Source organism: Calidris pugnax, unplaced genomic scaffold (assembly GCF_001431845.1).
Source record: "Calidris pugnax isolate Ruff unplaced genomic scaffold, ASM143184v1 scaffold24, whole genome shotgun sequence".
Taxonomy (NCBI): Eukaryota; Metazoa; Chordata; class Aves; order Charadriiformes; family Scolopacidae; genus Calidris; species Calidris pugnax.
The window spans coordinates 12,796,635-12,821,123 of record NW_015090922.1 but is presented as its reverse complement, the minus strand read 5'-3'; the positions used below and the strand labels follow the sequence as shown (position 1 = coordinate 12,821,123).

The following is a 24,489-nucleotide window of genomic DNA, read 5'->3' as shown; positions in this document are numbered from 1 at the left end:
AATTTTATAAAGGTCTGCTTAGCATTCATCAAGGAAGCAACTGTATTTTGCTCATTTGGAAAGCAGAACTCTACCATCAAATATTTCCCACAAATACTTATTAGTAACCCATTTGATAAGCACACTGTCCCCATACAATTACAAAATATGGCCGACTAACGTAAAATCTTAGTACAGCATTACAGAGTAGCTTGGGACCATTCACACAGCATACACATTTCAAGTGACATCAATATTGTTCTACTGGTTTAGAGGCAGCGTGGCTTGTCATTTAACCTTGGGGAGCAGAGAGCTCAGTTCTTTGACTATATTAACCTTTAGTGTGTGCTGTAACATTTACGCAAGAATGAAGTATTTGGCACTCACATCTCTGGGACAAAACATCACATCAAAAGCTACTCTCAGGAAGAATGCATGGGCAGAGACCACATTCTCCAATACAGCAAGTGGGATTATACTGGTGAGCCGACATCTCAGAGGGATACCCAAGAGGATGGTAACAAAATAAGAAGCTACAAAATGAGATTTCAGAGATGGCTTTCTAAAGCTTTAGGAAATAAATATTTTAATATACATAGGTTTAATGTGATTTTAAGGTTGATAAGCCCTTTCTCTGGAGAGCTGCTGTGACCGAAGCACTTGTGCTGATTAGCATTACTCTTCAATCTATCCTTACAGGCTGACCTTGTAGACCCCAAGATGCTGGAGTTAAAATCCTGCTTTCTCTCACTGCAGCCACCCTGAGGGAGCAGCAGAGCCTAGGAATGGGTATTCGGAGAAGCTGGGATGGCTCTGGGCAAGTGAGGGGACAGAAGGGCAAAAACCCCGTCACGGGGCATATGCATTAAGTGGCCTCTCTGAGATGGACAGCATGCTCTTCCAGCTGGACCGTGCTGAAGAGAGGGCTGCCAAACCACACCTCCTTGCCAGCAGACCATCACCCGGGCCAGGGCACCAGCAGGCAAAGCAGCATGGTCCCCTGGCCGAGGTCCCCTGGCCAGCACTGGGACCCAGCCTTCTGCTGGGACTGGGGGGAAGCACATGTCCACCTCACACTCCTTTGACACCTTTGCAGCGTTGGGCAGGACACGTCCCCCTGCTTTTACCTACCCCGAGGCACGCCTGCCTCTGAGCGTGTCATGGCTCGGGAGAGGCCACAACTGCAACTCGAAGCCTAAAACTGCTAGGGGAAATATTTGTCCCATTATCTCACCGCTAACTAATGTCATTCATTTTAAGCAGAACTTCAAAACAGCCCTGCAGCGCAGGCGCCTCCCACGGCTCCCTTGGAAAATGCAAATGTGCTCTTCCTAGATGCATTTCTTAAATTCCTACATACTTTCAAAGACATTCCTGATCTAATGTTCCAAGAGATGACAGTGCAGCAATGCAGCAATTACGGCTTTAATGGTACAGTAAAAGCCATTCTGCTTTGCACCGAGAATTTATTGTATTTAATAGTTTATTTAACAGATCCATCTTCTGTTTCACTGCACGGAATTCCTCCCCCTGCTCTGCCCACTCACACTCCTCTCCCCCCATCCCTCCCTCCACCTAGGAGAAATCTCACCCAGGAATTCAAGTCAGACAATGGTTGTTTAACACAGGGAAAACTACCAGGCACTCACCCCTGGCTATCCAAAACACAGACAGCTTCTTTGCAGTGCAGCAGCAAGAAGAAAATGGCCATGTGATATTTAGGAGGACTCTGAAGTTAGGGCAGACCTCCTGCTTCTAGGTTGGCTAATTTGGAAAAAATTACCTGAGCTTTGGGGATTTTGCAGTCAGTCTAACCAGATTTTTATATTAGCACTCCTGATCATCTTAGTATGCTTTGAAAGCAACTTCAGTATTACATTTCTCTGCCAAGACTGCCCTCTTTCAGAGAGGCTTTCTGGAGCTGTGTTTCTTGCAAGCACGCATACGTAATGCTGGTCTGACTGCATGGGCAGATGGGTTGGTGTTTTTTTCACATCCTCACAGAGCTCAGGGAAATCCTCTTTTCCTTGCAAGTCAATCCAAGGAGACTATGTCACTATAAGGCACCTTTCTGCATTTTGGAGAGGTTCACACACTGCCGTGAGGCTGAACAGCCACTTAGGATCTACTGAAGCATCCTTCCCTCACAAAGCAGGCTTTACAGGAATTATCACTATTAGCTAGTTGCACTTGAAGGAACATGAGTTAGCTGCTCCTCTTCCCCTTCTTCATCAGCCAGGTAGTTGCCACGAGGGGACAGCCTGCGATTTGAGACTGATGTTGGCGAGTGCTGTGGGCTTCAATCTGCACAGCCATAAAAAGGGAACCCAAGCTACTTAGTAATTTACAGCAGAGGCTCTTTGCATTTAACAGCCTTTGGCATTCCAGTCCTCTGATGTTTATTTTCTTTCCCATTTCAACCTACATGAGGAAGCAAACCACCACACTGGGCAGAGACCATATGATCCCTTCCCATCCCTGCCCAGCCTACGACACAGGTATGCTCTTGTTCTAGACACACATATGCCAGATGAAAAGGCTCTCTCCATCCCAGCACATACCTGCACGTTTGCTGCTGCTGTTCTTACCCATCTCTACTGGACTGCTCACAGGAACGCTCCTAAAAGCTTGTCTGCCCAAATAAACTCTCTAAGAGAAGGCCTTTGCCAGCTTGGCTCTCCTGGACTGAAAGGAGCTGAGCCACAGCTCTGAGCCTCAAGCAAGCAATATGGTGACCCTGGGGGTGGACTGAAGGTTACTGGAGCCAGAACAGAGTATACCTCTAACGTGCTGTCTCCAGAGAGAGGAGGTAGGCATGTATCACAACGGTATCACTCTGACCTCAGGGTGGCGGGGGGAGCCAGAAAAACTTGAAGCAACATTAAAAAAAAAAAAAGTCTCTGAACATCTCATTATAAAGTATCTCTTGCTAAAGAAACGTACATCTTTATATGCTAAAAAAACCCCTACAAAACCTGTCTCACAGAACTTTAATGTCATGCCTCAAAATACATGCAAATGTTGGCATAAGAAGATATCACATCAATTTGTTATTTTAGAGCAGTGTCTTTCTCTTTTTAACAGCTCCACTAGACAGAATATAAACTTCACATTTTACAATAAAGCCTTCCACACATTCTGGAAAGAAATCATATAAATAATAAAATTGATTTTTTCATGATGAGCTCTGCGTATAAGCCATACAAAATATATCTAAATAATTTTAAAGCACCATTCTATGGTTGTTATAAGACCAAGAAGGACCAAGTTTAATATTTTTCATCTATGGAAAAACTGCTATCAAAATAGAAATGTATCTCAGTAGATTTACTAGGCTTATAAGAAACACAGAATTCCCTAGCCTAAATCACTTCAGGCAAGAGCATTATAAGATAAGACTAAATCAGAAAAAGAATGAAACAGCAAGGCAGCTGACTGATATCAGTGAATTTAGTTAGGGACACTGCTTCAGTTAGGAGAAGATGAAGAAAATAAAGAGGAATTAATCTTCCTGGCAGCAAACCTAAAATTCTGGCACAGCAAATAATCTCATTGTGGTCTAACTGAGGGAGAGGCCAGTGTCAAACCCGGCCGCAGTAATCTCCCCGTCAGTGAAGAGCCCAGAGATCACAGAGCGCCTGTGCATCACAGCGATACTGCCGCACGCTCCCGGGGGATTTCACGACGGAAACCAGAGCCTGTTCCAGAATGATGCAAAAAAAATAAAATCAGACCTCCTCCCTCCTTCAAAGCAGCCAGTCACAGCTGCAGTTCTGGGGAGGCACAAGGGCAAGAGGGGCTAGAGCCGTACTATCCGGTCTCACCTCCTACTGTCTTCCAAGAGGATCCCAACCAGGACAACAGACCCAGCTGCCTCCTCTCTGCAGATGGAGAACAGCAGCACCTAGAGCCTGCAGAGCAGCGAGCCACAGACCCTTGCTGAAAACAGCCAGCGCCAGCTCTGCACTAAGGGGGGTGGTGTAATTTCAGTACAAGCCACATCCTTACGTCCATCGTGGGCGCAACCATGTTAGCATGGAAACCTACAGTCTCGAAGCGGAGGAGGAATACATTTCTTGGCTAAAACCAAACTGCCTTCAGTGAAAATCACTTTATGTGCATGAAAAGCTGGTTTAAAGCATGCACTTTATATTAATTTGCTCTTTCTGGCAGGCAGTACCATGGCACACGGCACTTTCTGATGAACTACAGCTTCTCCATTGCACGTTGGCTGCAAGAACTGGGCTAAGAGCAGGCTAGAACAGGTACCCAACCCAGGTGCTTTTTGAGGAGGGCACTACACAGAGACCAAGCATGCCTGAGCTTCGCTGTGCCTCTGGAGGAGATGCTGCGAGTCTGCAGCAGAGGAGTGAGCGGGAGGCAGGAGTCTTAGAAGGGTGGGCACCCCAGCACGTCAAAATATTACAGGCTCTGCTGGTGACAATTTGGTCTCAAAATCTCAAACCGTGCTGTGAAGTGGGTGTAGTCCAAACTTGGCCACACTCCGTTCTCCAGCCAACTACAAAGCAAGGCAAGAAATCTTCAAAAGAGCATGGGATCCACACCCAGAATGTCTTTTACATACCATGAAGCACCAGCTAGAACTGAGGGGACAGGGATCAGTCCAGACTCAGCCCCACAGTCTAGGCACCATAAGCCACTCACTGTTTCAGCAGCAGAACGGGAATTGGATGGGTAACAGAAGTATTATGGCAAATAATATCTTTTGGGCTTTATTGCATATTGCTGATGGATTCTGCAAACTGTCTACAGTGTTTTCCAAGCCATTTTCATATATTCACTGAAACTGGAAGTCCATTTCACTTCCGAGCATCGGGGATGACAGGGGATATTTCACAAATCTTCACTATTATCAAAGTGATGTCTATCCTAAATGATTTTCCATCACCAGGAAACTTTCATGTCATATCTACTCCCTTTTCCAGACAATTTTTAACATGCCAAACAGCATATATTCATTTAGCATATCCTCTTCATCTCTCTGTGCTGAATTTAGCCTGTTCTCTTTGAATAAGCCAAAGACTATAGAACACTGTCATATAAACAATGAGGAAAAAGGACCTACACAAAATAGAGACACTCATCTCAGCAAAGGGTAATAAAAGGGAAATTGAATAAAAAGATTAAAAATTACATAAATATGTGTGTATAGATTCAGTAAGATTACAATGTCATAAATATAGACCCTAAGGGTTTAACACTACAAACAAAAGAGCAGACACGCTGAATAATGTTTTGATATTTGAATATTTGTAGGCTCAAGACCTAACTTTGCAATGCTTTTTAACCAGTGGCGGGTGTAGATGGGGGTTAAACACACATAATTTAATACAAGTCATGTACTAAACACATAATAACTTGTCCTCCATCTCAGCCATATGTGCTGAGCATGTGACTTCAGTTCTATCCATTCCAAATGTTCAAGATTAAGACTCAGACAAACCCTAATTCCCTAGCCTCAAAGCATGAGACTTGTTTAAGTTTTAGGTATTTAAAAAAAATAAGCTTTTTACTTTCTTCTTATCCAGTTTCTGAGTCTGTGAGGTTTGTTTTTTTTCGCGAGTGTTTATCTACATCCACAAGGGTAGAAAGTTGCTTCCCTAAAAAAATGGTTCAAAATTAAAAGGCAAGTTTCTCACATAATCATCTGATTTTGAGAGTTAGGGTTTTAAAGGAAGCACCAACTATCATGAGAATTCTGATAAAATCACAAGTCAGCAGCACTCTCTGAAAGCCTCCTTTCCCCTTCCTGCCAAGATTAGCTTTTATGTCTCAGTTATTTCCATCTGACTGTATCTGTTACTGTGAACGTATATTTACAATATAATAAAGCATCACAAGGTTTATGTACAAATCCCAAACCAAATCACTTTCTAACAGGAATTGACACTCTCAGTCAGCTTTGCAAAACCACAATAATAGCTGGCTTGATCAGATCATCTAAAAAAGGATTAAAGTCAGTGGGGAGAGAAGGGGTACTAGAGAAGAAGGGAAAAAAAAAAAGACTGAATCATACAGTTCTTGCAGGAGTATTCTGAAGTCCCATGTAATACCCCTCATGCATGTCTCAGAGAGATTTGTAAAAGAAAGCAGGAACCCATATCTTTGTTTTATGCACGAGGAAGGCAAGGTACAGACAAACCACAGTGACACATTCTGCAGCAGAGATGGCCCTGGAGACAAATCTGGACATTGTGACCACCAGCAACGTACGTATGAGCGCCCCAACTGCTCCCCTCCCTTCCTTCCCCTCCCCCCCTCCCGAATTAATTAATTAAAACATTCCTCTCTCAGAAAAGCATGCATTTTGGATGGGAAGGCACAAATCCTATTTGCTCACCAGAATCAGTATCATGAGCATCCGGGAGTGTGAGATGCAGTCCATTATGCTTTTTGATCACCGGTGTTTCGGTCACACTACTTCCTTTCTCAGAGCCACTGTAAAGAAACAAAACTGTGTTACCTGGCTAGAGAAAATGTTCTTCTTGAAGCAGGCAACAGTCTCATCTAGCTGCCACTGCAACTGAAAACTCAAGTCTTCTAGTTTCAGGCAAGTAGCTTCTTGAATGTGTGGTTTTAACACCTTCACCCCTCCAATGGACAGGAAGGTCAGACACAGTGACTAACAAGGACTCCATGGTACGTGCCACTATTAGTCCATTTGGCTCTTGAGATTTTTGTAAACTGTTGGGCGAGGAACACGCAAGCAGCTACAAGCCAGACCAGAGGAGGCCAACCAGCAACACCATGCTCAGGAATAACCACTGCCCCTTGGGTTTGTCTGCAGAGGATTTGTTCACAGGTCTGATGTGCAGATCCTTCTGAAATAGACCAATTACCACCTTCCACCCAGGTGCTAATTTCTTCATTTCAAAGGGATTGTTTTCTCCTCTTCTACCCTTATTCTGTTCAAACAGAGGAGGAAGATAAAAGCTACCATGTAGCACCACTTTATGAAAGGAAGACTATCTGGTCTGCTCTTCTGCTAGACTTCTGTCCTCAGAGCAGAGGTCTTCCAACGGGAACTCCAAAAAAAAAAAAAAAAAAAAAAAAAAAGACAAATTTTTACCGGTACTGCTTTTGTTGGATATCAGAACTAGCATAAGGAGAGATTTATGGAAGTATAAAAGCTAATAAATATTCCCACATAACAGCTGAAAATAACTTTTCACTAACAGTATAAGAAAATAACAAAACAAAAATGCTGATAGTCAAACCAGAAAAATACATATTTATGTATTAAGGGTTTAATATTTTTCCTAGAACTTTTTTTTTTTTTTTTTTTTTTTTTCGTAGAAGTCACCCAAAGGAAAGCCAAAAAAAAAAAAAAAAAAAAAAAAAAAAATCATGTGCCTAATGAAAATCACTTAACACAGATCTCCTGAGCCTTCCTGTCACCACCTAGTCTGCCATCCCCCCCAGGATCAGATGGTGATGATATCTCCTCTCAGCATCTATTAAGGGACAAAATATCAAAAGGAAAAGTGACTGCCCTGGCTACTTTTTCTGGCATGCTTCCAAGCCTGCAGATCAGCCTTTGAACAATATTCCTTCCAGGAAACAAGCTGTCACAGAGTCATGATTGCTGTGGATGCCCCATCTTCCAGTCTGATCGATCCTTTGGTAAAGATTGCATAGGATTCCCTTAGATTTGCATTAATTTAACAGAAGAATTAGCTTGGGACTGCTACTTGGTTTTAAACATGATTATTCCGTTATCACAGAAAACAACAGCAAAAGATAAACCAAATCTTGACCTCCCCAGCTAACAATCTAGGACTGAAAGCCACTTACTGTCATTCATTATAATGATAATCATATTTACAGTAGCTAATTAACACTTTACTTGGGCTTCGGCACCAAACATTACAGTTTCTGTTAATGGACCCTGAATTCTTGGGCCATTTGACCGCACAAATCTCCAGCCTTGACTGGGCCTCCCTGTCTTCCATACTGGTTTCCACGTCGATGCCCCAATTTGAGAATTTGTCATGTGGTGAGGGAGACAAGGGAAAACTAAATTCCCTGCCCTGAGCCTCAGCCGTGCCTAGCCAGGAGTAGCCCAAATGTAAGTGCCCTGGCTGGGGGCTGCTGGTGGAACAACTGTGGGGGCATTTCTGTCCTGCTGGTGTGTTGTGTATGCAGGAACGTGGCAGCTGCACTTCAAAATGCTACTCCTGTGAGACGAGCGCTGCTTTGATGCGGCAGCCATCACCATGGACATGGCTGAACACTGGTTTACACACTATACTCCTACACAAAAGACAGGGGAGGAGATCAATGGATGGCCTAGGTTTGGCCACAGTAAAAACTGACCACAGGAGAGCAGCGTTCAGAGAAGGCTTGATGAGGTGGCTCCAGTTAACAAAATGCACCTCAGTACAGCCAACAGCATGGCTTTTTAACTGGGAAAATAGACTGAAATCTCAGCCTGAAAACCAAGTAGACTGCATTAGGCAAAACAGCCACTCCCAACAGCTTTATTTGTTATGCTGGAGAAGGGCTGAAAATGAACTGCTCCTTCAAAGCTGCAGTATGAGGCCTTCAGCCAAGAAAGCTTTTCCATGCAGCACGGAAGGGACAGAAGCCAGATGATTTACCTTCCGCATATGGCACTGGAAAGGCTGTCAGTGGGACATGGTGCCACTCCACTGCCCACGTTTTTAAAAGGTAGTTGAGACAGTGGATAAAATTATGACAAAAATTGCTGAAGAAAATGATTGTGAGAGACTGCAGAGGCCCCAGTTTATCAGAGAGGAGACTTGAGCATGGCATCTGAATAGCTGTCTGGGGAGAAAATATTTGGCCCTGAAAGACTCTTTAGTCTAGCAGAGTCACAGTAAGATTGCAAAGCCAGAGAACTTAAGCCAAACAAATGCAACCAAATGTAACTAAAGGGCAATTTAAGTGTGTGGGCGATTAGCTACTGATTGAACTAGTAAAAAGTATTGGGTACAACAGCTCTCAACTTCAGGTAAATACAGGCTTCTCTTTTCCAAGAGGCACTAAAAAATATCTATGGAAAGTCTTACTGACAAGAATTCCCCTTAAGTTCCTTTGCAAGCCCAACCCGGAATATTTTACATATTTGTTAGCTGATAGTGCTGCAATTTGCTTAATACAAGGGGCTTCCTGGGTCACTGAATCCAGTCTAAAACTGCAGGTGCCAAGTCCATTCTTGTTGCCTTTCAAGCAGTATGTCCCAATACAAAATGCTTTATGAAGTATTTTTTGAGAAAGTCAAAAAGACCCACGGGGAATAGCACTGAAATACACATTAGAGTTCCTAAGAGCAAAAGCAAAGCAATTTGTTTTGTATAGGCTTCTATGGCTAAAGCTTATCAAAAGCCTCTAAAGCTATCGCATCTTGGGTTTTTAAGCATAACAGCCAAAGCACAGCTTGGGATTCGAATGCAGTCCAAATTTGTCTGTCTGTTTTCCAATGTGCTCTGTTTCAGTGTCAGGCTTGCAGCCCCCTCCCCTGCAAGAATAAATCTTACTCAGTCCTAATTGTTCAGCGTGGATTTGATCAGCTTCATGAGGACTACTCATGGATATAAAGATTACTCATGTGAGAGGTACATGATTGAATCCTTAGCTAGAGACTAAGGCCTAAGGAAATCAATGAATCCAGCTTGTAACAGACTATTTCTCTGCTGCTATGTAAATATCTTGATTTTTGTGTTTGGTCTGCTGCTCATTAGCTAAACCAACAAGGAATTACTAATAATCCCTCAAGGACAACTTGTATATAGACATGCATCATTCTGTACATATGCTTCTGGTGTTTATAAAGCTTATGAAAACGCATACAGAAATTGGGGAACAATACAAGCTCCATCAGTGTGCTGTCATGATGACTGTTGCCATCAAGTATGCTGTCCTTCCAATCAAACACAACCTCTATGGATATTACAGGTGAGAGATAAGCAGAGTCTTGGGATAACATTCTCAAGACAGTTGTACAGTGGTAGCATGACTGGGACAATATCCAAAGGGTGTGAGAAGGAAGAAAACCCAACCTGGTAACTTCCACACTTTCTAAACTTTTTCTTTTGGAGGGGAAGTAGATGAGAGGAAGGGAAAAAACAGACAACCTAGCACTGTTTAAATGCAGATCTATTAGGATGGGAAGGAAGAAAGATGCTACATCCTTCACTCCTTTCCTTGCCCAGTTAGCACCAGGCTATGCGACTGGCATGCAACCACAGCATATGACAGAGACTTGGATGCCTGCCTTTCCTTGGCTTACTCAGATCAGGACTGTATCTCCCCCACATATTCCTGGGTGGTGCCAACTACTGCAGACTATGAACAATAGCTGATCGATGCTCAGACTATTGAGAAAAAAAAAATAAATCTGCCTTCCATTGTGGATATCTGTATATGGACAGATGTTCAGACATTCAGATCATAAACTATTGGTTCAAACTGCTTCCTCAATCTTAAAATCTTGAGATTTCTTTTTTTTTTTAATCACAGCTAGAAAGATTACTTATGTTTCTTTTTAAACAGTGCTGTTTATTACCATTTTGCAAAATAACTTAAATATATAGACAATTAAAGAAGATAACTGCATGTCTGTTACGAAATCTGAACTTGTAGGAGAAAGCCTACCTGTGCTGTAAAACATTATATACCATCTGCCACATCTGCAACATATGTCTGCATGTCACCAGAGCCTCTTCAGGTCCTTTATGTATCCATTCCAGTTTTACTTTGGTGAAGAGTAAGCTGCAAGATGAAAAAGAGTAACTTCTGTTTTATTGGCATCTCATAAACGTGGAAAATCAGTATCACTCTAGCGAGATCCTGGCAGCCAGCATTTTTACTTGCTTTGTATGTGCAGCAATAAAAGAAAACACCGTAGCACAAAACATTTCATTTGGCTCAACTTTGATTCCCCACAAGGAGATGAGAGGATTAACAATATTCCTCAGCCGCAGTCAAATTTGCGTCACAAAGCTGGCAGGACAGTGTTAAAAGCAATGCACTGCAAAATTAACAAGGTGAAACGTACAGTGAATCTCATTTTATTTTGGACAGCATTAAAAACAGAATACAAAGGAATTGCCAGAATACATATGTCAGACTGTTTTCTTAGTCTGGCATCTTCCTATAGCACTGGCTTATATAATAAATTTCAGACAAAAGACCCAACACACTTAATATATGCAGACAATTATGCAATGCCTCACAGGAAGGAAACGCTTTTTCTTAACCCCGGCTGGCAATCATCTCATGCCCCTAGGCAAGACAGCTGATAGCCCTTGTACATTCCTCTTCTAGGTAGTGCAACTGCTGCTACTATTCTTATACCTAGAGAATACCTACTTACACAGACCACTGGAATTCAGCAGAATTAGGTCAAGCAGAGGTTAGGAGGCAGATTCGGCAATGACAAAACCTACCACTTGCTGCTAGCATGGCTTTTAACATCATCCTTCACAACACCCATTTTATTTTTTTTTTAATTGCCAAGATAATTGAATTTATTTCTTATTTACAAATGTAAATTTATTTCTGTGCTTTAAACGTTTGCATATAGTCCAAGATTTATACATGTTGAATTAGCTTGATAAGGCTAGCAATTACTCCACTGGATGCACACAGATGTACATAAATGCATACATTAGCAGCTGAATGTTAAAAATCCTAAAACCAATTTGGTGAATGTGACCTGCAGGCTCCTGGGGAACCCAGCAACTTCAGAAAGAGACAACATCCACTGCACAGATGATGCTAGAGAAGACTTTGCAGCTGAATAAGAGATCCTTCCCTTGCAATAATTAGAAATCTGCAGGAAACATGCTGTGGTGCATATCTACAGTAATGAGCTGGCAGTCCCATTCTGCCCTAACAAACATTGGGGTTTTGTGGTGAGTTTTTTTGTGGGGCTGGGAGGTCACCAAAATGTAGCCCACCTGTATCAGCTGCTATAGGGAAGTCTGCTCACGGCCGGTGCTACAGTTTGACCCCACAGGACAAGCATTCAACTAAATTCCCCAGGTACAAACTGAGGCTAGGTAAGAAAGGTCCTTTACTATTTTGTATCCCTATTCTATATTTATCTTTCATTTTCTTGTTACTGATCTGAGCAAAACAAATGCTAATAAAAACATCCCCTGCTCCTGGGAGCTGCTGACCCCCTCATGATTGAGGTAGTTATTTTGGGGCTAGATCCATGGATTGATCAAAGAATTTGCTGGGACAAAGAATATAACAGAGAATGCACTCTTAAAATAAAAATGAGACTGAATTCAGAGGAGTGTTTAACAATGGAATCTGGCCAGTGATGCATGCTGTTCTGTATCCCTTAGTTAACTGGGCTCATAAGAGCAAAGCTTGGTTTAGTACAACAGAATATAGAACCAATCACTTTGGAGCAAGGAATGTATATTGTACTAGAAAGATGGGAGGTTATACCCTGGAATGCAACAGCATTATAAAAGATAGCTTCATGAACATGAAGTTCCTGAACAACAATGCAGCCCAGAGGTTAAGAAATCCTTAGTATCCTTATACAGAAGCACAATCAAGGAGCTGGAAGATGTGGTCATTCCTGTTCACAGCATCAGGAAGACACTTACTACAATCCTGTTTCTAGTTCTTGCTCTTTAAGTCCAAAAGATGAATAAAAATGGGATGAGGTTCAGAAAAAGGTTATGCAAATAATCTGAGCATTAGAAAAACGTATTTCATCAGAGGCTTAAGAAACTCAGTTTATTTGGTTTAACCGAGAAGCAGCAAAGAAATTATTTTACTCCAGATCTACATAGAGAAGTATCTAATTGTGAGTCTTTGATCTAAAAGGTATCAGAATATCCAAGGATTTGTTGGAAGCTGAAACTAGTCAAATGGAGATTTGTAAGTAAATGCTGACACATAACTATCAAAGCAAATAATCTTTGCAGCAACTACCTTGTGCGCACAGTAAATTCTATAGTCTTTAAAGCCTTTTCAGCAAGACAAGGATAACATCTGGAAAGCAATGCTAATGCACAAATAGAAGCCATGGGTTTGATGCACAGGCTCGTGAGTGAGCTGCTTTATACTGCACTGTGCAGAGGGGTGAGACTGCATCATCACCTTCCTTTTGGCAATTCATCTATTAAAAATATTCTACCAGTCCAAGAAACAACCACACTGAACAATCTATGCTATCTTAAGCCTACAGAATAACTCTGTGCTGAATAACTCCACACTTTTGAATACCAGAAGATACCATTCTTAATATTAATGAAATAGAAGAATATAAGAATGAAGAATCTATTAACAGTCAAACTACTATACAGGAGAGATACATTAAGGGTTCTTCCTCCCTTTCACATTAGTAGGGATATAGATGGCTTAGTTACCCGTAGGCAATTAAAATAATTACATTGTATATTTAAACATTGCAGTTAAACCTTAAAAAGACAAATGCATTAAGTTCTCTCCATCACTCTGATGTTTACTGTTTACACTGAATATACATCAACTTCTTTGGATAAAGATGTAAACTAGTAACTAGTGCTAACTAGTAAAACACAGGAAAAAGCAAATCTCTCACAAAAAAACAAAGTCTCAGCAGAGTATTATCACTAGTTGTAAAGCATAGGCACACAAAGTTTTAAAAAAAGAAAAAAAGTCATAAAACTTTAGCAATTGTCTGCAGTGCAACATTACCAGATCTCAGAGATACCAGGCACTGTTAGCTGTTGTGGTAATTCACCTTTGGAATAATGCTATTCATGTTATTGTACAGTAATAGAATGAACCAAACTAAAAGGTAACTGGGAAGACTGTGACAAAAGGACTCAAATCATACTGACAACAGTAGTAGACAATGCAATTAAATATGATCATTAAAAGGTGGAAAGAAAACAAGTACATTAGGCTGTATGTGCTATATGCTGTTTTTGTCAGCTTCTAATAAGTTTTGTAACAGCAAAATCAGGTAAATAAAAATATGGGGAAAACACTGAAGTAGGTGACAGTTTCACTTATCATTTTATTAATGAGATAGCACTCTTGTTAAAAATAAATCTAATGGGTATTGTGTCATATCAGTGTCTGCGCACAACAAGCATAAATAAAAATTACGTATTACAATCTCACCTTATTATATTTTCTTAATATCATTTTACTGTACTTTTGTATGATGCTTATAATATTAAGCAGAGCAGACTCTTAAAGAGATTCAGCATATAAAAATAGCCCCAAGATTATCAATACAGTCATTGGTAATTCTATTAGCTTCTCGAAATGAAAACAGAGTGGTTTTGGCTAAAGCAAACATATAAATTGCTACTACATAAGCATAGGAAAAGAGAGCAAAAATCCACAAATCATTCTTGTAATGTGTATAATTCCAGGGTAACAACGGAACAATTCCAGTAACAATGGAAAATAACCAGTGCTTACTCTTGATACTGGACTCTAAGCTCTCTCTCAGAACAGGTTTTCTTTTATCATTTACATGGACAGTATGCAAAAGCTTCTACTCCTTGATGTAACATCAGGTTACTGCTACAAGCAAACATACATATGTATCACAGTAACATTAACTCTGGCAAATTAAAATCTGTATACGGTTGACTCTGCTGCAATATGAAACTCTGAAAATTCAAAATTAGGTTCCCAAGTATCAAAATTTCCTTAGTAGTATAAATTACATAAATATCACTATAATGTGCTATGCATTGTCAAAAAATAAGGGCCTGGAATACTGGAAGTCCTATGAAAATTTTCAGTAGAAAGGAGGCTAATTTGGTTGATTTCAGGAGGTATTCAACATTTGTCTTCATAAAGACTGATTTCAGCTGCTGATAGTCACCATGTCTCAAGGTGTGGCCAAATACACTTACCTCACCCTCCTGAAAGTCTTTTAATCCTATGTGGCCAAATGCTCAGCCTTTAAGTTCTTTAACACTACTCATGAAGAAAAGAGGCAGTTCTTTCCTATCATTGACAATTTAATTACTGAGGTTTAATAGTTAATGCTTATTATCAGAAGGTTTCACACGTGCATTCTATATACAATAAATGCTTATAAGCACATCTGTGGAAGAAGTTGTAAGTTGCTAAATTTAGTAATAACCTATTGACTACTTTATGGATGCTACAGGACTACATAAAGATTTATTAATTAGTTAATTATTGGGATTTTTTGTAGTCCTGCTTTAAAATGGAGTTTTTAGTATCAAATGTAGCCCTTTAACTACAAGTTTCTACAACATCCAATGGGATCTCTGTGCCCTATCATCTGACGAGCAATAAATAATGCTAGTACTATGACAAACAATAACACATTCCACTCCTTTCAAGGTTGAAAGACTAAATTAGGAATAATGAGTATTATTTAGTCGCGTATCTATATGTTTTGTCATTCACTGGCTGCTTATAACCCCACCAGTTTTTCAGAGCTTGTCAGCAGCTGCTCACAGATCTTCAAGCTTTACCAGATCAGGGCCATCATTCCCCAAAGTCTTTCATTATTGACCCAGATTTGCCTACCTACACCCAGAGGTGCTGGGTTATTTTAGATCTTTAATACAAAAGAAAATAAAGCAAAACACCAAAACCAGCAGCAGTATGTCCCAATTCACAGAGACAATTGTGTACATTAGCATGAAGATACTGAACTTCTGCAATTAATATTTGTACATTGTTTGTTTCTTTCATTAAATGACAGGATGTGTGTGCCTATTTGATTGTGTGTTTACAGACATTTAACTGGAGAGAGAAACCAGAATCCTAGTCACAGCAAATGCACTTTATCCAGCGACTGACCGATGGGGTGTTGGAGCAGCATCCAAGTGCCACTGGACAGCAGAGTCCAGCTTACCCTCCTACCTCTTTGATGCCCAGATAAATATTTCACATCAGCTCCAATGAAAAGCAGGGGAAGGCCATGACCTGGGTGGGTAGACAACCCAAGGATGCTCTCTGAGGAACTGGAAGGCATGGATTCAAATCCCCAACGCTTTGATCACTGAACTCTTGAATTAGTTTCTTCCTCTTTAAGGTAACATGCAAAAGGAGGATACAGGTGGATATAAACTGATCTAACAGAGCTGGAAAGAGGATGGAGGAGATAAGAAGAATGATCAAAGTTTTGGAAAGCTTTTGATATATAGAAATAGTAAATAGACTTCTCAGCCTGGAAAAGAGGCTGAGAGGAGATGACAGATTTATAAATTCATGAATAGCATGAAGAAGATCAGGAAATCAAAGCAGTCTGTGTTGTTTCGAATGAAAGAAGTAAGGAATAGCCAATAAAGCAATCAAGCAGTGGATTTAAAATGAGCAAATGAAGTGCTTTTTCATACAACACCAAAGTAAAGTGCAAAACCCATTGCTACAGGATGTTCTGGAGCAGACACATAAAGAGGTTCAAAAAGGGATTAGATAAATTCATGGATGACAGGCCCATCAGGGGCATTAAACACAACCTAATGCAACCTCTGGCTCCGAAAGCCTCTAAACCACACAGCTGACAGAAGCGGGGATGACATATGAGGGGTGGGATCATCCTACTGCCACGTTTCTACGTGCTTTTTCCTGTGCACTCACCAGATGCCCTGCTGAAGACAGACAAGCCCTTAATTTGATCAAGGAAGACCATTCTTACATTTTGATACAGCAGAAATATGATTGCAGCCCATGTTCTTTTTATAACCCAAATTGTCTGGTCTTGTTTTATCTGCCAGGATGAGAGGACCGTGTATCTGGAACTGTAATATCTTCACAGCAAATTAGCTGCTCAGTTTATCGGTTGCTGAGTTTAGCTTCAGTGTGAGTCACCAATACAAGCCAATTAGTTCATGTATACTCTTTCAACATAACCATTATGGTTTCATTAACCTTCCTCAAGCACCTGCTAAAACCCTAGTCCTGTTATCAATCAGAAAGTTGGCAAAATTAGAAAGCTGCTTTTAATCTGCATTTTTGTTGAAAAAAATCAACATCAAAGTTGCTGTCTTCTCAAATAACTCAGTGCTTCTTGCAGTCTCCTGACATTTAAGGGCACATTCTCTAGTTAAATTAATGCCAGCAGCGCTGACTGCAACCTCCCTTTATAACTTCATGCTGTGCCATGTTATCTATCACTTTCCCTACAAAAATAAATTGATCATATACTTTTACAGACGTACAGGGCTTTTTTTTTTTTTTTTATAATGGCTCACTGCCCATTTATCCCCCAATATGAACAAAAAATAAAAACAAGCAGCCTGGTAGCATGTCCAAAGAACTGTTGACTTCATCTTCCCAGCCCAGGAAAACTAGCAGAGGTGACATCTCCTTTAGAAGAATGTGCTGCTCAGAGCCCCAGTCTCACATCACACAGCTATTTAGCTAACGTTGCTCCATGAAATAGAACTGCAACGGCACAACACAGAGTGAGAAGGGCTTTCAGAGGCTGCAGCCCAACCTGACAGAGACTGCACCGCAAAAACAAATGAGGAGCTGCTGACAGGGCTCAGCTCTGGGCATTTTTTTTTGGACAGCCCCCTCCTGTAAGCTGTGGCAATTGCCTAATGGCAGGAGGGCTTCCTATCTGCCAGTGAAGGTCCTGCAACAAACTATGTTGCATACCTCTGCAGGGACACAACCATCACTTCCCAAGACAAACCTGTCTGCAGCCAATCTAGCAACATCAGGCATCTGTTTCAGCATTCAGTTCCATCAGACTCACTTGTGATGCAGAGGGCAAACATGAGTCAATATTGATGCAGCCCATCCAGAAACTGCCATTTACATTGGAGGAGGTTTTGTAACAAACCCACTTTGTTCACTAAACCCAGGCAAGTAGTTACTTGAAGGAAAAACAACAACTAAGTAATAGTCTGCTTGTAACCAAAGACAGGCCTCTGCTTTGTTTATAACCATATGCTAACTAAAATGTTGTTTGATTCCTACTAACCTTCTTACTGTGTGAGAAAATGGTTAGTCACTGAGCTGACAGTGATAAGGATGGGAAAACAAGAAGCAGTTAATCACTTCAGGGTTCTCTCACATGTCAAAGTATGTACTCCTATACCAATTAAGACAGAGCTGTGGCTACCTCAAGAAACATCTTTATCATCCTCAAGAAGCTGGCAAACTTACAGAAAACTTCTACTGTCCTGAAATGACTCAATACCTTAAAAGGATAATGTAAGGAAGGGTATCCCTACCTAAACGACCACCAAGGAACTCACACCTGCGCAGAAGCGTTTTGCCAACACTGTAAAATTTAATACACATGTGCAAAAAGGGGATATTCAGTCATCCTAATGAATATGTAAGCTCAGGTGGAGTGATGTATTAAGTAGGTGGAATTATGAGAAACTTTTGTGTATAAATAATGGGCAAATATCGCTGGTAAGGTTGCTAGATTTGTGGATTTCCACCTAGCACCTGATGTTGAATAAAGCACTATCTCCTCTCTAAACTGCTTCTAGTTTTGAGAGCTTTTATTTTGGGTAACATGCTGAAAGAAAAAGCTTGCTGATTTGCTGGAAAAAGAAAAAAAAAAGCACTGAAAGTCTTCCTTGTCTTCACCTTTCTTCAGAACCAAGCCTTATCTAGTCATACCCAAGAAAAAAAGGCACAAAAAAAAAGGGTGATCAGAATTATTATCTCCTTTCCTTTTAGTTAGATCATTCCTTTTTAATCCCGGACTCATGGTATTTTGCTTTTTGTTAAGAATGTAGGAATCAAGTTAATTATCAGCAGAGCTGATAAAACTCCTCTCACCCTGCATTACACAGGATCACATAGGGTGATACACCTGCAAAGTGTTTTTGTCTTGATCTCACCCTGATGAGGAAACTAACAACAAAATGATTTTGTGCCATCACAAATCATATGCATTTCAGTCCATTTCTCACCTGAATAAAGACAAAAGCAATTTTCACAGTTATAAGTTTTACAGCAAAATCTGGAAAAAAAATTTTCAGTTTTGCTATGCAGAGTGTTTACATCGATTTTTTATAAATAATTTCCCTCTGTAAGGACTGTGCATTACATATTTTCTTGCAACACTTCAGAAGATGTTAAATTGAAGTTTAATTTGCAAGTGTCCATACCCTCCATCCCCTCACTGTTTTGGGATATTTTTTTTCTCTGACAGGCTCCAACTCCACAGAGTACTCCCCATTGCACTGGACACTCCACATGCACATATGGAAACCAGGGCCAGGTCTCAAGCATCCAAAGCTAAGAGCTCAGAGGTCAATCCCTTATTTCATTTCAATCCTGAATTCGGTAGGAGTTCAATGCATAGCTTCTCCAGCAGTTTTGAACCCACGGCACTTAAATTCAGGTGACTCTGTGGTGGAGTATCTCATCTGTGGGTGGAAGCAGACACCTTTGTGACAATGTGCAATCTCAGCAGCATACAGAAAATGGTGGTCCACTGTCTTTCACCTGGGGTGGCAGTGCAGCCAATAACCTATAGCTTGGGCTGGGGACATGGGAGAGCTGTGCTCCATTTCTTGGTCTCGTATGGTCTCTTGGCCAGTCTTGGGCAAGTCACTTCAGCTTCCTGTGCTTCAGTTCTTCTAACTGCAGAGCAGGTAATGGGAATGGCATTTGCAAAGCATTCAGAGAACTAGATTCCTCATCATCGCCTTCCCCATATCCTTTACATTTAACCCCTTAATACTGGTGCTCTCAACTTCAGAGTTATTTGAGGACAGGAAGGAAAGCAGGTTGAGCGCCTATTAATTGACATAACTTTTAAAACATTTTCTCATCTGTTGGGCTCAATTCTTCAGAATTTCATCAGATGTGCCCCTGAGTAAATCCAGCCAGCCCTGATTAAATGGGAATTCATTCGGAAAGGCAGAGCTGAGAACTATTGTGCTGTCACAACCACTGGAGTAACTCTTGATTTACAGAAATGGAAAAGGAAACCAGGCCTAGGGTGTCTAACTACTGAGCTGAGATCCTGTCAGACAAGAAAAGAGCACTAACTGGACAAAGCTGGAGTCCTTCATATGCTGCCAATACTTCCTGTCCCCCAAGACTGCAAAACTGGGTGCTTCACTTACGCTTCTTAACTGCTGTGTTTTTCAGAAGAGCTCCTAGGACATGCAGTTTAGAGAGCTTTTAGAGGAAAGGATACCAGACCTGGCCAATAAAGTAACATTCAACATCAACCTCCAAGTCACCTCAATATGCAACCAAGAACATACCTTCTGAAAGATATATCAGAATCATGATTCACGTATTTAAAACAGAGTGAAATATCTTCTAATTAACCCAGTGTCAAGGTAATAAAAGGTGATAGCATACTCATATTATGGTATAAATTATGCAACAAAATATAGTAAAGCAGACACCACCCCCCCAGGATTAATAAAACTTTTCTACCCAACTTGACATTATGAAATCTTACGTGTTACTGATACTTCGAGCCACCAGTCTGAAACTGAATCATACCCCCCCATATTAGGAAATTAGTATCATACAAAATTTGGCTTTTGTAAAAAACCAAGAGGCTTAGTGTAAAATAAGCTTTTCTTTTTTGAAATGCATTACACAATGTTGTTAAACAGACCTCACTCTTTCTATCGTTTTATTTTGGGGGTAATATAATTTATGCCACTTTGGCACTACTCCAGCAAAGCACTTATAAAAGATCTTCATCTTTAAGCATATGACTAGTCCTGCTGAAGTCAACAAGAAGTCAATTATTCCTCTACTTAAAACTAAGTGTGTGCTTAAGGACCTTGGTAGGTCCAGCTCTTTATGAAGAGAAGGATTAGGAGAGTCTCTTCTAACTGCGTAAAGGTGAGTAGCACAGGAAGGGCCAGAACCTGCTGATATTGAGTGCTATCTACGTGTCTCAGCAGAGGTGAAACACAGAAATCCATCTGCCAGACACCACCAAATTTCACTTCAGGATACTGGTTCTGGGTCGTGTGTGGGCATGTTTCAACCTGTATTCTGGCTAAGACAACCCACTATATAGTTACAGCAGTTCAGAGGTAGTGCTTTTTATAAGATGAGCTTGTTCAGTGAGATATGGAGGAGCAGGTTTCTATGCCAGCCTGAAAAAAGATGGGGAAAGACATGGTTAAAAGCTGAAAGAAGGAAAGAAAGAAAAAAGCTCCTTCATTTCAGAAAAAAACGACTGTGTTGTGGTAAGGAGACTGAAAACTGCTAGCTTCACAAAAGAAAATCCTAAAGAAAGAAATGGATATTTTGCTACCAGCGGGAATCATATTTGTCAAAGTCTGCAAAGCAAAACCATGATGTAATTGCAGTCTATGCTAGCACCAGTGCCAGCTGAACACAGGTAGCGTGGTAACAGCAGCAGGAAGGCACAGGAGCATGACCTTTAAGGCAGAGCCAGCAATCGGCATACAGACCCGGGTCTGTAGATGTGCTGAAGATCCTGTTATTGCCTTTCCACTCAGTCCTTCACCGGCAGCATTAAGTTAACCTAACAAACCCTGCACTTGCTATTTGGCTTGACACAGCACACTGACTTAACAAAAATTAGACAAAATTGTATTCATGCTAGGGCTGGGTTGCTTTTTCACCACAGACAGTGGTTTTGGAGACGCACTGGATTTCCTTATAAAGTTCCTTCATCCTGTACAAAGCGAACTGCAGGATCAGGACTCGTAGCCCTTAATCCCTGTCAGGTTTGAGACCATGCAGGCTGGCTTTGGCAACGATGGCACTATTTGTTGTGTTGTTCCCCTCCCACACAGCGCGGGTCTCCTACAGATCTCAGGCCAGCCAGCTGAACTAATCCTCATGGCTCTCCTTAACTGCTACTCTGAGACAAAAATCAAACTGGGGATAAAACAGTGAACAGCTCTATATGTTTCCAGTCATACTGAAAGGGGTCACCATGATTTAAATACATGCTGGAAGCACAGTCCAACTGACTGCATTGTTTAATAAATCCAGCTTCTTCAATATATGTAGAGACGCTGTTCTCTGAGTTGAAGTACACGTGCAGCCACTTAAACATTTCAGTTTAACCTAAATATTCTTTGTTTTCTTGGTAAAAATATAATTACACATAAAACAATTCTTTAGATTTTCTTCCTAAAAAAATTCCAAACTATACACATCAACCCAAGGATGCTGCCTACTTACAGAACCCAGTTCTGCAGCTTGCATCCTTGACTACTACTTCAGCACAAGGTTTTGCTAGCAGAGAGCTGTGCCCAGTTCATCTGAACATTGACATAGTTCAGGATCTTGCAGGCTGTTTTTTAAATGTGAAGCTTCATTTCTAAGCCTTGCTGGAAACGGTAACTTCACTGCTGCACGTATGACTCCAGCAGGTGCACCTTATACTGTACAAATAAGCTGAGTCACTGCTCATGAGTAACAAAGAAAAATCACCAGTCTCTCAACCTGTCAGAAAGACCTAACAAATTTCAATTAGAATTGCCAACAAAAACTAAAAGCCTCAAGAGGAAGGTGAGAAATATATGCACGGTTTAAAAAAAAAAAAAAAAAAAGGAGACTCCATGGCAGATTGAGCCTAAAATCAGATTAATGGATTATTTTTCTGCAATATCTATTACACCCCAATGTGACAGATCTTCCAGATGTGCTGAAAAAAGATGACACAATATTATAGATTGCAAACACTGCATGTGTGATTAAAGAAAATCCTTTTGGAAAACATGCACAGTTATTACATTTCAAATGTCCAAAAATAGTAATATTTGGCCTTCTTTCAATAATAGAAAACACACCTCACGGTAAAACTGCAAATACAATTTAAATGCTGAATAGAATAAAACAGACTTGACTGTTGAAAAACAGTCTCATTCATACAGTACGGTGCAGGTGATAGGATTAGAGGTTTTAGATTTACTTTTGGATGCTTCACCCACAGATTACTGGAAGGCTTTTTTTTTCCCTTTTTTTGAGAAACAGTCCAGCACTTAGCAACCACTGACCTTTACGGATTTTTAATGCCACAGTGCTTTATAAAACTGAACTCTGTTCCAAAATTTAGAGCTAACAGCTGCCATGAAACAGGTAAAAGGACCTAAACATTCAGGGCCAGACAATCAGCTGAAGGCAATCAGCTCTGTTCAACTGAAATGAATGTATTTTTGCCTTTTTAAACTAGCTGAGGGTCTGGCACTCAAGCTCCAAGTCAGAAAAGCTCAGGCAGGCTATCTTCAACTCCCTAAAAATGACCATGCATCAGATAAACACAGAAATGAAGCACAGGGTCCGTGTGGTTTGATCAGCTCATACCAGCTGACTTCCTACTTTATCCCTTTAAAGTAAACCATTCATTTGCAGAATTCTAGCCTGCAAATTTAAAAAAAAAAAAAAAAAAAAAAAAAAGAGTTGTTTAACTAGCCTTTGAAAGTGTTGATTTATGTCTCCTGATGAAAGAAGGAATCTATATTTTAAGAAATTTAGCTCCAAAATTTAAAAAAAAAAAAAAAAAAAAAGAAATGAGTTGCTTGAAACATTCCCAGTGACTCACACACACAAAAATGAAATAAAAAACTGCTCAGTTCTTCCACAGGGATCCTGCAACTGAAGAAATGAACAGAAGCGATGACGAACAGCAAGCCCCAGCCTTTCGTAGAGAAAAGCTTTATACTTTCCCTTCTCCTTTGTGGCGAGAAACCCCATGTGGAAAAGCCTGGCTTCTGCAGGGCTGCCAGCTGTGCAGGGCTGCGGGTCCTGATTCGGAGCAGCCCCGCAGCGGAGCTGCAAGGGCCCGAGGTCAAACGCTGCATCTCTACATCTCGGCCAAGGACGGGGACAGAAAGAGGCTGGAGAGAACTCCTTCACACCCATCCTGCTGACCCGACACAATGAAATCCCCCTGTTTATTCTGTTTCACGGATCTTGTTAATTCAGGACAGAGCTCTCTGCAGAGTAAGAGATCAGAGCACACTAGGATAAATCAGAAGTGTGTATTTATAATTTCTGCCTTCTGATAAGTTAGCAGCACGTACCAGTTTTTCCTTGAAATAGGTCTGAAAGGGAGGAACAGATGTCAACCTGAAAGCGTAAGAGTATTATAACTGTCCTGTGTTTTATCATTAGGCATAAACGTTTCACATTTATGTATGCCTCTACTTGCCCTCTTTAAAGGCCATTGTGCAAGCCAGCTGTAATGGGGAGAGCACAACCTAATTTCTATTTCCTTTCGTTTCCAAACCAATATAACCAAAACACAGGCATAGTGTTCCTCTCCATTCTCACCATGCTAAAGGCACTGTATTTGAATTACACACCTTTCCTGAGGTACCTTGCTGAAAGGATATCCAAAGTCACTGTGCAGAACTCCTTACTCCAAGGCAATTGAAAGCGCTCAGGCTCTCTCCTGACCTGACGGGCAGTTTTGCCTCCGGAAGGCTTAACAGAACCTGTCATTATGTATGTGATATATCCTACCATAATTAATTCCCTCAGGGAATGACATCCAGAGGAAGCACAGTTCAAATACACAGCACACACCTGAAATTTGACATTTTGAATCAGATTCCCAATGCCAAGATGCATCCACGAAAA

At 40.9% G+C, this 24,489-nt stretch overlaps 1 protein-coding gene across 2 annotated transcripts in view; it reads right to left on the bottom strand.

The window, feature by feature from the left end:
* Positions 1 to 24,489, bottom strand: part of TTC7A (tetratricopeptide repeat domain 7A) — a 179,406-nt gene that overhangs the window by 51,172 nt on the left and 103,745 nt on the right. For both annotated transcript variants that reach the window (XR_001413041.1, XM_014951213.1), the window contains 2 exons: positions 10,618 to 10,734; positions 6,341 to 6,438 (listed from right to left, as the gene is read on the bottom strand). Coding sequence is in view for 1 of the 2 variants with exons in the window: in XM_014951213.1 (XP_014806699.1) it covers positions 6,341 to 6,438; positions 10,618 to 10,734 (215 nt within the window). In the remaining variant the exon portion in view is untranslated. The remainder of the gene's footprint in view (positions 1 to 6,340; positions 6,439 to 10,617; positions 10,735 to 24,489) is intronic.